This window comes from Helicoverpa armigera, chromosome 4 (assembly GCF_030705265.1).
Source record: "Helicoverpa armigera isolate CAAS_96S chromosome 4, ASM3070526v1, whole genome shotgun sequence".
NCBI lineage: Eukaryota > Metazoa > Arthropoda > Insecta > Lepidoptera > Noctuidae > Helicoverpa > Helicoverpa armigera.
The window spans coordinates 13,765,551-13,778,765 of NC_087123.1; the positions used below are offsets into that span (position 1 = coordinate 13,765,551).

The 13,215-nt window shown below is 34.6% G+C and overlaps 3 protein-coding genes and 1 long non-coding RNA gene across 10 annotated transcripts; 3 read left to right on the forward strand and 1 right to left on the reverse strand.

Moving 5' to 3' along the window:
* Positions 1-37: 37 nt before the first annotated feature.
* LOC135116815 (tRNA N6-adenosine threonylcarbamoyltransferase, mitochondrial-like) lies at positions 38-1,569 on the forward strand. Its single transcript, XM_064034392.1, has one exon. It carries the CDS (start codon positions 331-333, stop codon positions 1,567-1,569), a length of 1,239 nt encoding a protein of 412 aa, XP_063890462.1. The 5' UTR covers positions 38-330.
* Positions 1,570-1,859: 290 nt separating this feature from the next.
* On the reverse strand, positions 1,860-3,007 carry LOC135116834 (uncharacterized). Of its 2 annotated transcripts, XR_010276413.1 has the most exons (4): positions 2,849-3,007; positions 2,636-2,766; positions 2,307-2,337; positions 1,860-1,961 (listed from the first exon to the last, which is right to left on the reverse strand). It is a non-coding gene; the product is annotated as an uncharacterized LOC135116834 (long non-coding RNA). The 2 variants fall into 2 exon arrangements; XR_010276412.1 differs by lacking the exon at positions 2,307-2,337.
* A 224-nt stretch (positions 3,008-3,231) lies between these two features.
* Positions 3,232-9,244, forward strand: LOC110375228 (traB domain-containing protein). Its single transcript, XM_021333275.3, has 11 exons — positions 3,232-3,406; positions 3,647-3,875; positions 4,002-4,100; positions 4,437-4,567; positions 4,844-4,968; positions 5,215-5,341; positions 5,590-5,729; positions 5,981-6,132; positions 6,461-6,566; positions 6,934-7,077; positions 7,453-9,244. The coding sequence occupies exons 2-10, from the start codon at positions 3,662-3,664 to the stop codon at positions 7,046-7,048; spliced, it is 1,209 nt and encodes a 402-aa protein (XP_021188950.2). The 5' UTR covers positions 3,232-3,406; positions 3,647-3,661; the 3' UTR covers positions 7,049-7,077; positions 7,453-9,244.
* A 1,055-nt stretch (positions 9,245-10,299) lies between these two features.
* LOC135116574 (traB domain-containing protein-like) lies at positions 10,300-13,162 on the forward strand. Of its 6 annotated transcripts, XM_049847343.2 has the most exons (10): positions 10,300-10,511; positions 10,643-10,791; positions 11,023-11,147; positions 11,307-11,433; positions 11,533-11,675; positions 11,760-11,917; positions 12,051-12,153; positions 12,229-12,367; positions 12,728-12,797; positions 12,995-13,130. In XM_049847343.2, the coding sequence occupies exons 1-8, from the start codon at positions 10,424-10,426 to the stop codon at positions 12,236-12,238; spliced, it is 903 nt and encodes a 300-aa protein (XP_049703300.1). In that variant the 5' UTR covers positions 10,300-10,423; the 3' UTR covers positions 12,239-12,367; positions 12,728-12,797; positions 12,995-13,130. The 6 variants fall into 6 exon arrangements, with proteins under 6 accessions (XP_049703300.1, XP_049703301.1, XP_049703304.1 ...); XM_049847344.2 differs by lacking the exon at positions 12,728-12,797 and having other exon boundaries at positions 12,995-13,132; XM_049847347.2 differs by lacking the exon at positions 12,229-12,367.
* The last annotated feature ends 53 nt before the right edge of the window (positions 13,163-13,215 follow it).

A 13,215-nucleotide genomic window follows, 5' to 3' on the forward strand; every position in this document is an offset into this window, starting at 1 on the left:
TGACATAAATGACATTGACAATCATGTGGGAATCGTTGAACTGAAGAAATGCCGCAATTTTAAAATTTCTTTATCGACGACGAATAATATTGTATTTTATCATTCCGCCTTTTTTTATTGAAAGCGTTTCGAATTTAGTCTTTCAATTTACTTTGACCCCTAAGTTTTGCCATGCTACAGAATCTATCATGTTTGTAACATGGAAATCTTAATAAGGGGACTCAGTTTCAAGGTTACATATTTATTACATAATTAAGTAGTATTCATTCATCTAAGAGTAGTATAAATTCGAAGGTTGAGGTTGATCAATAAATTAAGTTAAAAAGAACAATGTTAGTTCTTCAAAAACGTATTAAAAATACCATTAAAGCTTATGTTGCAAAGGCAATTAGCTGTAGAACAATAACTTTTACAAAAAAATCTGTGATACTGGGAATCGAAACATCATGTGATGATACAGGCTGTGCCATTATTGATGGTTCAGGCCGACTCTTGGGTGACAGTTTGTTCTCACAAACTGCTGTACACACTAGATACGGCGGAGTGAACCCACTTGTCGCTCATGAGTTACACAGAATGAATATTGATAAAGCAGTAACAGACAGCCTACAAAAAGCCTGTATAACCATTGAAGACGTAGATGCAATCGCTGTAACAACTAGGCCCGGTTTACTTCTAAGCCTTCAAATAGGAGCAAAGTATGCTAGGTACCTTTCAAGAATACATTCAAAACCTTTAATACCTATTCATCATATGGAAGCCCATGCGCTGGTAGCAAGAATGTACCATGATATCCAGTTTCCTTTCTTAGTACTGCTCATATCAGGTGGGCATTGCTTACTATCACTTGTAAAAGATGTCAATGATTTTGAATTACTAGGCGAAGGTCTGGATAATGCTCCTGGTGAGGTTTTTGACAAAGTGGCTAGAAGGATGAAACTGAGAAACATTCCTGAATACTCGAAGATATCAGGAGGACGAGCAGTAGAGTTGGCAGCACAGAAATCCACTAATCAAGACTTATTTGAATTTCCTTTGCCTTTAGCGAGATATAGAGATTGTAACTTCAGTTTTAGTGGGCTCAAAGACTCCTTGGAGCGCAAACTATTGAAAAAGGAGGACGAACATAATGCAATTGGTGATGAATTAATACCAGAAGTAAATGACTTATGTGCTGCATTCCAACTTGCTGTTGCAGAGCATATAGCCCATAGAACAGAGAGAGCCATGATGTATTGTGAAAAAAACAATTTGATAAAACCAGACAATAGGGTAATAGTTGTGTCTGGAGGTGTTGCTTGCAATAATTTTATATTTAAATCCATAGAATATATTGGGAATAAAATGGGTTACACTGCCTACCGGCCACCTCCAGCTGTATGCACAGATAATGGTGTTATGATAGCTTGGAATGGCTTAGAGAAACTAAGGATCCAGTGTGATGTAAGAACTGACTTCAGCTTCAAAGAAGTGGAACCAGAAGCACCACTTGGCAAAAACTTAATAGAACATGTAAAGGCTGCCTATATACAAACTAAAGTTACAAGATTAAAAACTTTGTACAAATGAAACGTTTTTTTATATCTTTGACCCAAAATGTAGATCCACAAATTAAGTTTGAGTTAGTACCTACTCAACTTTGACCTTTCTTATTCAAATTCATTCATATATTAATATACTGTCCAATGAATGCAATATAGGTGCACAACTAAACATATTTTATATTAAAATTGAAAGTGTTTTAGGTATTTGAGGTAAATATGCACTTTCATGGGCCTGTTCTGGCTTTGAAGGCTTTTCTGAGGGAACTTATACTCGTGAATTTACTGACAAGTCAATGTTATTAAAACAAAATAAAATAATTAACAATAATTTATTGACATTTACATAAAACTAGTTTGCTGATTAACATGCATGCCTTGATTTATCCCGTTTCTCCTACTTAGCGGCAGTTTGCAGATCTGAAAATTACAAGTGTTATATTAATATAAGGCTTGAGTACTTTAGATGTTCATACAAAAACAAAACTTCTTTTTCAGTTTCAGTTTAGATGTTCATACAAAAACAAAACAAAACTTCTTTTTCAGTTTCACTATGCAGTAGACAAAACAAATGCAGGTGTTATTCAAACTCTAAAACATATTTTCAGCTCGCTTGTTAGTCTCAAAAAAACACAGTAACAAAGATCAAGTTCTAAACTAATGATTATCATCACTAAATTCTAAAGATTAGTATTTCATCAAACCATTTTTGTTCAAAAATGGAATTGATAAGCGTTTGTAAACCTTTTTGATTTTATGACAAACCTAATCAATCATCCTCTTTAGTCCTTTTCATCTGAAAAATCAATTAATATTTTGATATAACACACAGTTTAAGAAGAGGAATGCTCCAGTTTTCATTATTGCTAGTAGGAGGGAAGCAATTGAGTTAACCCAATAAACTTGAATATTAATAGGGTTGATGTTTACTAAACTCCATGTTATCTTTGCTATGCATCTTCTCCTGATAAATACATTTTAACATTGTATTTAAATTCATTCATAGTCGCAGTGGATCAAGGACCTGTCGGTAGGTACCTAATTAAAAAATAATAAGGTTTTGTCTATTAGGCTTAATTGACTTCAATACTTACGGGCTGGCCTGCCGTTAGCCCATGGGGTAATACGGACATTGGAATCGTCACGTTTTAATGCTTCAGCGCGTAATTCTGGTTTCAGGGATCGCCTCAGCATCTTAGCGGCGATGTTGGAGTAGTTTATGTAACTAAAATAACATAACCTTTAGTAAATCTGATACACATAAAATAACAAGTGTCGTGCATTATCTTTGTGAATATAGAACTTACTTAAGACCAGCTTGTCTCCAGGCACTCATTTTGTGTTTTTATTTCGGACTTCTGCAAAGTAGTTTTATTGCAAATCCGAAGAAAAATCGAATTTCGAATGTCGGATTGAAGTGACGTAACAGTGCTAGTGCTGTCCGTCCACTATCCATTTATTATAGCATTGCGGCTTTTGTCGAGAAGTTAATATTTGTATTTACAAAATGATTTGTTATTTATTGCTACGTTGTAATAATTTATCATCAGTGTAGGGTAAAATGGGATGAAAATCTTTTATGTACAGTAACCAGTACCACTGTGTAAGTGCAGCGTCGTCTTCATGTTTTTAGGCGATTATATTTTTTTTTAGGAATGGGAACACTGAATCGCGGACACAACACGACAACTTATTTTTTGCAGTTGGTATCTGTCTGTCATTGCGATTTGCATTTTGATTTTTGCATGGAAAAGAAAACTAAAAAAATGTGCAAGAAATCAAAATAAAAAAAACGTTCACAGATTTTGAAACCTTAAGAATTCATTATTCATTGCAGGTCGCACATTTTGAACTTTTTCTTAAAGGTATGTTTTATTTTAATTGAATAAGTAAACTGCAGCAAAATAGTACTTTCACTAAAAAAATTGAGTTGGCAATTTGATAGCCGCTTCACTTATTTAATGTTTAGATATACTGTCGTTTTCGCGATTTTGGACATGTTTTCATAATATCTAGCATTATTTCTATTTATAAGTAACAAATTGAATTGTTAATAACAGCTGCTGGTTGCACCATACTATCTTGATGTGGCACTTTTGTTGCAGTAATTCAATAATACAATGGATGCTGCTGATCGTCTCCTAAATAATGAAAGGCTGGTGACTCGAAGTGATTTAGAAGAAGATCAGTTGTTTGTGAAGCCCCAGTCTTCGGGGGTGAATGTTGATATAGTCAATGAGTGTAAAGTTTTTATTAAGGCTGAAGATGGAAGTGGTGATGCGCAAGTGAACACAACCGCGGCGATGTTGCCTGGCCCCTCAGCTATTGCCCAAGGTGATTACCTTCATTAATTATACATTATTTTCTTACATGTGCCTGAAAAAGATTTAGATTAATATTTTTTTTGTGTGCATATTCATATGCATGGGTATATCATGTTATCTGCCTAACTAATTTCAGATAAACCAAGTTTTGTCACTTCTACACCAGATCAAAAGAAGGAGACACCATCGGAAAACCAAATTGTAGACTCAAATCCAGAATGTGACATGGAGGATGGTAAATAATTTAATGTTATTGTAGTAATCCAATCCAATAGTCCAATGTTCCATTAATCAAGATCAACCAAGATAAAATTGCTCAATTTTTTCCTAGATACATTGAGAACAAAAATATATTGTGAACTTTGTATCCATAGAATGAATAAATAGACTATTGCTACTGGACGTATCATCTTAGAATCCTGCTCTTATCCTAATTTTATTTAAGGTTGGTGCAGCATATGCTGTCATCTCACATATTTTTAATAGCCATGTGGTCTTTCACACAATCCAAAATCATTTCTATCCTCATATATTTTCCAATAACATCTTTAACATGAGTTGTAATTTTTAGGTGTTTCTGAACTGCCCATGGATGATGGACTTCCAAGCACGGTGACGGTGCTTGATGCTCCTGATGGTGGCAAAGTGTATCTGGTGGGCACTGCCCACTTCAGCATACAGTCTCAAGAGGATGTATCCAGGGTATGTAGATTTAAACAGTATCAATTATCAATCTATACTTATCTGAAACATGTTTATTATATTTTTTGTACACAATTTTTTTTTAATTATTTGACAGCTTTACTCTGATTCCTTGAGTAACATGAGCTATATTTTATATCCTGGTATGGGAAAAAGCCTCAGGATGCAGTTGAAACAGCTAGAACATTGAATAAAACCATTATGGTTATGGCATTTCAAACAATGAAACTTGTATAACTTATGATTTTGAACCTTTTTAAATTATTATTTTTCCAGGTGATACAAGAAGTGCATCCCCATATTGTGATGGTGGAATTATGTGAGCAGAGAACTAATATTCTGTTATTAGATGAAGAAGTCATACTTAGAGAAGCTAAGAACATTAATATTAAAAAGATCAGGTAATACCTATATTACATTTACTACTTAAACTAGAAAGATTATCAATCTAAGCTTGGTAAATAAGCAGCAAAAATACACAAAGTATTTTTACAGATTCTAATATATACATATAAACCAATGTTTTCATAAATATGTTTACTATATTGGTCAGGTAGTAGTCATTGTGTTAAAATAACAATGCAATTCTGTCATACTTTGCATCATACTATTAACTGATTGTATGTTTGTTTATTTATTGTTTCCAGAGCAACAATGGCTCAGAACGGAGTTTTTAATGGATTGATGTATATACTGTTATTGAACATGTCGGCGCATATCACAAGAGAATTGGGAATGGCGCCTGGTGGCGAATTCCGACGTGCAATGGCTGAGGTGAATTTAAAATAATAGCCCAATTAATTTAGAAGAAAGAAATATTTTTTATTGTAAACCCAACAATTTAGTTACTCTAGGAATATTACGTAAGAAACTGTGTAGAGGAGGTCAGGTATGCAGTCGCTCCATGTAAAACACTTGTAGTCAGCTACATCTAGTTAGACTGGACGCTCACCACAACATAGTTGCTGCTGGCCAGATGATGATGCTTCTTATAATAATAATAATTTTGTTTTTTTTTTCAGGCTAAGAAAATCCCCAGCTGCATTGTACATCTGGGTGACAGAGCAATAGACATTACTCTTCACAGGGCCATTGCATCCCTTTCCTGGGGACAGACAATAAGGTTCATTTGGCATTTGCTCACATCTAACCAGACAATAAGGTTAGTTCCCAAATATTGTTATGCATATCTTGTGCTATAGTTTGTGATAAACATCATGGCGGATCTGAAAATCGTTCGGGTTACTGTTCTTGGTGCAATTGACAGTTGCAGTCAGTCAGTACAAACCACAGTATTTTTGCTTGTAAAATGACAGCTATGTCCGGAAGTTAGTTGCGAGCCGTCGTTAAGTTTAACAAATACTATAGTTACCAAAATATTTGTATTGTAAAACTATTATTTTAAATTTTCAGCCTGGAAGAAGTAGAAAAATGTAAACAGAAGAAAATGTTGGAAGATATGTTGGAGGAGATGGCTGAAGAGTTCCCAGCTTTAAAGCGTGTGTTTGTCGTTGAGCGAGACATGTATCTCTGCCATTCTCTACAAGTTGCTGCTTTGATTCCACGTGAGTATGACAATATATAGAAATATGTTATTGACTTATTTGAAAATAATTCCTCTCTTCTAAATCTCTCGCTGTACCCATCATGGTCCATAATTGTGTCGACATTTTTATATTCCACCGTTATGTGAATTATGGAATGTAATAAGTCAAGAATGTTGTAACTCTTTCATACAAAAGCCATTGTTTCTGATTTCCTGAAACTTGGAATGTGAATGGACAGTTTTTTTCTTACTTCTCGAACCTGCCAATGTCGTCTGATAAGTTGCTATTTTATGCATTAATTTTTAAGTAATTGTTTTTTAATCAAATACTATTTTAATTTATTCAGGGCGGGAGCCGTGTCGCATTGTAGGCGTAGTTGGCATTGGGCACGTGGCGGGTATTGTGGAGCACTGGGGCAAAATCAAACCCCAAGACATTCCACCACTACTTCAGTAAGTATTTATCATTTTTAACAACAGTTAAGCAGATAACATTTTCAGCCATCCATTAGCAATGATGGAACTATCAAAAGGATCGTTTACACTGGCATTAAATTATCTTTTCTATTCAAAATATTAATTTTGATACTACTATTCCAATATAACAGAGGGCCTGCTCTGCCCAACAATAAATTAAAATTAGATCACACTCTGTCTATCTATAATATGTATATTATGTACCTGTAAGTTTTCATACTTGCTTTAGTGTTTGATCGTGTAACGTATTTTTTTTAACTATTTTAAACCTCACATTATGTTGTAATATTGGTTTTCTTAAGTTATTAAAAATATTTAAACTGTAATTGTGCCTTTTCCACAGAGTTCCGCCGCCGTCGCTGTCGACTCGTGTGATCCGAGTGACGATCCGTGTGGCCTGCGTGGGCGCACTGATCTACGCTGGGTATAAGCTCAGGCCACGGCGCTGGTTTCCTTGATGACTAAATACTTGCCTTTTACGATTGTGGTGAGTATATTTTATTTATTACTCGCCATTTTCCCGCGGTTTCACCCTCGTCCCGTAAGATGTATTCCTATTCTTGGATAAAATGTAGCCCATGTTCATCGGGGATAATTTAGCTTCTCAACAGTGAAAGAATTGATCAAATCGGGGGAGTAGTTTCGGAGTCTATTCTTGTCAAATAAACAATCAAATCTTTCCTCTTTATAATATTAGTGTAGATGCAACTGATTTTTTTATGTACATATACCAAAGCATAAAGGTGCGTCCTGATCTATCACGTAGATTGCACCGTAATAACACATATGCACGTACCTAACAATTAGTATGTGGTTTGCATGTTATTTATAATACAATAATTAATTGCATATTTTGTTTCAGGGTGGTCGATTCATGTTTGAAGACTAAAATAACAAGAAGCTGATTTGTCGTTTGATTCTGTGAATGTTTTAAAATAATACCTTGCAATGAAACTATTACCTAAAATGCAATTTGTCGTAAGAAAGTTAGCATTTAGGTTACTCGTTAAAAGAAATTGGCCATAGATTATAAAAAAAATAGAAAGATGTTATTATATTATTAAATGTAGGATTGAAAAACCTATTGATAAAAATAATATTATCGTAAGACAAGTTCATTGCTAGATGTAGCCTTATAGTGATAACAATACCTGGGATTGCGTGTTTGCCTTTGCACTAGGAATATGAAAATAGAAATTAGCTCATAAATATACACAGAATGGAATGGGAGTTTGTTATTTTTCAATCAAATATGTTGAAGTTTGATGGGGTTATGGTTTATAGTTGGATTCGAAAGGTGTTTAATGTTGACATTGTTTTAACGAATATAGTTGTCGGAAAATTAACAAAGTCCCATTTTACATTCAAATGTTTTGCCTTTCTGTAAAATGATTTAGAATAGAGTAGCTTTTTTAATAAATTCGCAATTACTGATGTAAGGGTAAACAAGTCCTTATTTGAGCTTATCAATATGTTTGCACTTTGTTGATATTCGTTACTTTTCTGTAAGAAGTTTTTAAGTTAAGGTTTTAACTTCAATACCCTAGTCTTAAATTAAAGCAACTTTTGAAAAGCTCTCATGTTGATTGACAATTAAAATAAAAAGGGCTGGTTGTTTTTGAAGTTTCACAATATGGACTTCAAAAACCGGTAGCTAAAATTGATTTGTAAAATTTGGTTATTTGTTTATTCTTATTAGGTTATGAACCACAGCAAACGACTGGGTTTATACTCTATGCATTTTTGAGTTTTTCAGTTATTGTTATCAGTTTTAAAATAAATGCTAGGTTATTTAATCATTATACAGATATGTAATTAAATTGGTTCATTTTCTTATTGGTTTTCCTTGTTTTCTTTCATATAGTTGTTAATTTAATGCTTGAATTGCACACCGTCCGATTAATTGTTACAGCTGATAAATCTTGGCGAAAATACATGAGACATGATTTCTCGGGGGCTTAGCATGACACCTTCAAGTGATCTTAATTCCAGTGTGTGTGTCTGTGTCTTGTGTGTGTGAGTTATGGAGAGAGGGAGATGAATCTGGAAGGGACTGTAGTAAACATGAATATTATGTATAACCAGGCAATGGATCACTTCAATGTTTCATATGTCATGTCCAAGTATGTAAGTACCGTAAGTACGTAGGTAGCATCTTATTAGGTCTGTCTTTTCAACTTTGCACATCGCAACCAACTAGCCACTTCTATACACATTCAAATGGATAAAGATTGTAATTAAGCCATTGTCAAATGCACCTACGAAATAGGTATGTAGTCGCATTTCAATAACTGCCACAAGACGGCTAGAAACTTCTAAATAATACAAAGTGTTCAATGAGTGATTGACCAATTTTTAAATACTTTTTGGTTTGATTGATAAAAATAGCATTGAAAGGACTGTGATAGAAAATAATAAGTTTCCATCCGTCTCAAAGACAAAGTCAAGTTATTAATTATACACCTACAGTTTTAAATATTATGTTATAGTCTGGTATATTATTCGTCGTAGACCCATTGGGCACCGAGGGTGTTCCGAGTTCCTCTAATAAAGATTCAGTCACGGAGTGAATCAGACTCATAATATGTAATACGTAATACAGACATGTTCACACTGAATAAAATAAATAAATAAACTTTATGTAAGCATCATAATCATGCGTTTTATTTGCCTAACTAAAGTAGCTATGTTAGTAGTTATGTGTCTAATATGATAAATTGAACACAACCCGCGAAATATGATAAATTGAACACAACCCGCGATATTGATACGATTCCAAAGGTGCTTATCCCGTGGGGCTGCGGGATTGTTCGAAAGAGTTACTGCTGCCCGGGTACATAAAAGGCCTACGATGGGTTTTTAGTCAGTCAGAAAAGTCTGACACTCCCTCACCGCTGCTAACTCACAGCGGGGTCATTTGATGATTTTTGAAAAAAAAGGTGCTTTTCGCGTGACACCGCGCAGAGCACTTTTGTATGAAAACACGGCGGGTCAGTTCGTAGGTGTTACAGCAGTACCTGTCTTAGTATAATAGAGAAGCAGTCATTTTCTCCCGGTTCATGTCACATAACAGCTAAACCAATATAAAAACAGCTGAGAGAGAGATTCTTGGAGGACTTATAAAAAGCATACCGATATCATATTAACTACTACCTACCATAAGAATTTTTCACATAGGTGGTACTGGTGCCCTGTTATTTGGCTTTACAGACCAACCCGGCAGAAAATCTTGTAACTAATACTTTTTAAGCGAAGTGTGTGATCTATTAAAATTTTTAAATTAAAGTTTCGCTACTCGACAATAGATGGCGGTAGATGTAGATAAAGTTAGTACAACGGAATAGTGAAGTATCAATAATTAAAAAGAAATATCTGATAGAATGTGATAAATACAGATTTTGAAGAAAGCCTAGACTATTACATGTTTGGTAAAAAAAAATGAACTACGGCCACAAGCCGCGGCGAGTTTATGTAGTTCACGCAGTTTAACTTTTCCGCCATAGTGAGGCCGATCGCATGCCCCATTGAACCCAAAATTGCCCCGCGCTGACAAATTCCAACAGCATGGGGGAAGCCTTTCGCCTTTCTGTCCAAGAGTAGGTACCCTATAGTGAAAGGGGCCTTTACCGAAACCTTTTTCCTTATTACCTTTTTAATCCCGCTACTGGCTGGATGAAAAAAAAAATACGCCAGTTCATAACAAGTTTTTTTGTTTGGGCTGTCATAAAAATACCAAAATGGACATTTTGCAGTAAAATAATGCTTCCACAAGAAATTCCAAGTAATTTGTTAATAATGCAACAAAATTGTTTGTTAAAAAGTCTAAGATAAATATGAAATACCAAACATGCATCCTGGTTAGACGACTTTTGAGCAAAACCTTTGATGTACCAGTAAAAAAATGTAATCCTATTAAACCACGTAAGTAACTAAGTACCTACACGTCATACCTACATATTTGAAAATCTGGTATTATTCTATGAACCTAGTTATTTAGTATATTTGTCAAACATCATAACGTCTCTAATATTACCTTCCTTTTACATATTTAGCAGTGTGCTCAATATTTCCAAGGCACTTCTCCAGCTCACCAATTCCGTTGCCAAAATCTGCAACTCTTATACAACATGACGGAGATTCTACGGTGGTGCTCTTGGGAACCGTACATTTTAGCAAACAGTCTGTGGAAGATGTTTCCGAGGTACACTGGACTTGCTTACCAATATGTAACTATAGTGCCCATAGGTTTATAGATATCCTAACAAGCAGTGTTAAATCAAAGATACGCCGATTCTTAGCTTTGCTACCTTATTTTTTTTTTAGTTTTGTTATTTCTATCTTTAAACCTACTTGCTGCTAACTAAATAATGCTTCTAAATAATCATCTAAATTCAATATCATTCAATCAAATATCATTCTAAATTGTCATCAGATAGTTAAAGTTCTGAACCCAAACGCAATTCTCATTGAATTATGCCGCCAACGGGTTTCCCTCCTTGAACTGGACGACAAGAAATTTTTGGAAGACGCAAAGAACTTTGATGCGCAGAAGTTAAAGTAAGTTAATACTTTTATTTATCTTCTAGTTATCTTCTTAAATAGTCCAACCAACCCAAAACCGAGTGGGATGAATAACAGGGAGTAGGTGGAGAATTCTAAAGAAATCGAAAGTCCCCATATTTGATTCCCCTTTCGTCATAACACCATTTTTTTCAGAGAAGCGGTAAAAGGGCAGAACTTTGTATCTGGTATGTTGCATGCAATGCTGTTGAAAACTTATGCTGACATTGCCAAAGAATTGGGAGTCGCGCCTGGTGGGGAATTCCGGCGAGCTTATCATGAGGTGGGTTTGAATCATAAGGACATAAAAATTTGTTGATGCGTTGTTTCTATATTTTTTTTGAAAAGCAAGCTTTCTATTTTAATCACTTTCCATTTTCAGATGAAAAAGATACCTGGATGCAAATTATTTCTCGGTGATCGGCCCATACAAATAACAATAGCGCGAGCTTTCCAGTCTTTGAGTGTGTATGAATTGGGACAAGTCCTATACCACCTCACTACAACAAATCCTAAGCCCTTGGAGTGAGTATCCCTGTAGACTACGTCACGTTAGGGACTGCGTCAAAATGTTTACTGATACAATTAATGATTAATTTTCTGATGCAGCAAAGAACAATTAGAAAGATACAAAGACAGAGACTTTGTTCAAGCCCAATTTGAAGAAATAACTAAAGATGTTCCAGCCTTTAAGAAAATATTTCACGTATTTGTCGACGAACGTGACAAATGTCTCGCTTACTCGCTACAGGAGTGTGTTCGTTCGGGCAAGTATCTAATAAATAATTTGTATGATAAGTAGATACATACAAACTAATGTGGCCTCTTTGGTTCATTGTGCGTGTAGCGAAAAATACGCTTGTGTTAATTAAATATCGTAACTATTTTATATTTTAACAGTTGAAAAGCCTCGAGTACTGGCAGTCGTTGGTATGGGGCATGTTGATGGTATCGTTAAATACTATGGTAAGATGAGACAAGAGGACATTGTACCACTTCTCTTGTAAGTAGACCTCGAGTAATTTAACTAGTGTTTGTTTGATTGCAACTTAAGGACGTATGCTTTCCCTGATTTCAGCGGGCCTTAACAAGAACATGTATACCCTTTGAAATCAGGGTAGCTACATAACTTTAAGGGAGAATTGGCGATTTGTGATATTTACCTTGGTGGAAGCTGATCACTAAGTTATCAACAGGTCTTGAGTTTGTAAGAATAGGTAGGTACCTATTATCCCTATACCCTTTTAAAACGTACAAGCATCCGAATTGAGAAGCTCCTCTTTTTGGGAAAGTAGATAGATATAGCTAGACGGAAAACACCCATGATACAAAACCGCCCATTCTCCTTTCTAATATTGCCTGCGTAAATTGTGCCTATATTTCCCAGTAATTTAATACTCTCATTTTATTCTTATTTTTTAATTTTTAACTAATCCACAAAATGTACCCAATAGGCCCCCATGACGCTCGAGAATCTACCGATATAGCATCATTGCCTCCCCTACTAGTCCTACTACTAAAGTGAGTATTAAATTAGTGGGAACGATGTCACTTATTTTATTTTTGTTTATTTTCAGTGACTAGGTTTTTGTATGATCAACAATTAATCAGTAATTAATATGAATAATTATTTGAAAGTTCATCAAGGTGAGGAGCTCAACTAATAAAATGTTACTTATACAGTTTAGTTGTATTTTATTCAATTTTAATGTTTTTATAGTCTTGGTCAAGATCCAGGCATTTGGCATGCCTTGCCTTAATGTACTTTGTTAGAATTGTAATTTTGTTCTAAAAGAAAAAATCTCTAACTGCATTCAGATATAGTAAAAAGTTTTTTTTTGCAGCATTCCAGCCCGACCCTATTACATGGTTCTGCTGAGTAAAGGATTGAAGTTAACTTTTTTTTTTTTACTCTTTTCCTTTTTCTATAGACTATTATTTGGATGACCATAACTTTATTTACATCTACAAATTAACCACTGTATAAATTGTAACTAATAAATTTGTTTAAGTCCGCATATTTGTTTTTCTTTACTTATCTGATACCTTTCTATTCAAAAGGGTG

Excerpts from the sequence above, each read along its gene's own strand:
- LOC135116815 (XM_064034392.1), top strand. The coding sequence starts at position 331 with ATGTTAGTTCTTCAAAAACGTATTAAAAATACCATTAAAGCTTATGTT.
- LOC110375228 (XM_021333275.3), top strand. The coding sequence starts at position 3,662 with ATGGATGCTGCTGATCGTCTCCTAAATAATGAAAGGCTGGTGACTCGA. Across the intron at positions 3,876-4,001 it reads CCCCTCAGCTATTGCCCAAG|ATAAACCAAGTTTTGTCACT; the intron begins GTGATTACCTTC and ends AACTAATTTCAG. Across the intron at positions 5,342-5,589 it reads TCCGACGTGCAATGGCTGAG|GCTAAGAAAATCCCCAGCTG; the intron begins GTGAATTTAAAA and ends TTTTTTTTTCAG.
- LOC135116574 (XM_064034452.1), top strand. The coding sequence starts at position 10,424 with ATGAAATACCAAACATGCATCCTGGTTAGACGACTTTTGAGCAAAACC. Across the intron at positions 11,676-11,759 it reads ACAAATCCTAAGCCCTTGGA|CAAAGAACAATTAGAAAGAT; the intron begins GTGAGTATCCCT and ends TTTCTGATGCAG. Across the intron at positions 12,154-12,994 it reads GACATTGTACCACTTCTCTT|CATTCCAGCCCGACCCTATT; the intron begins GTAAGTAGACCT and ends TTTTTTTTGCAG.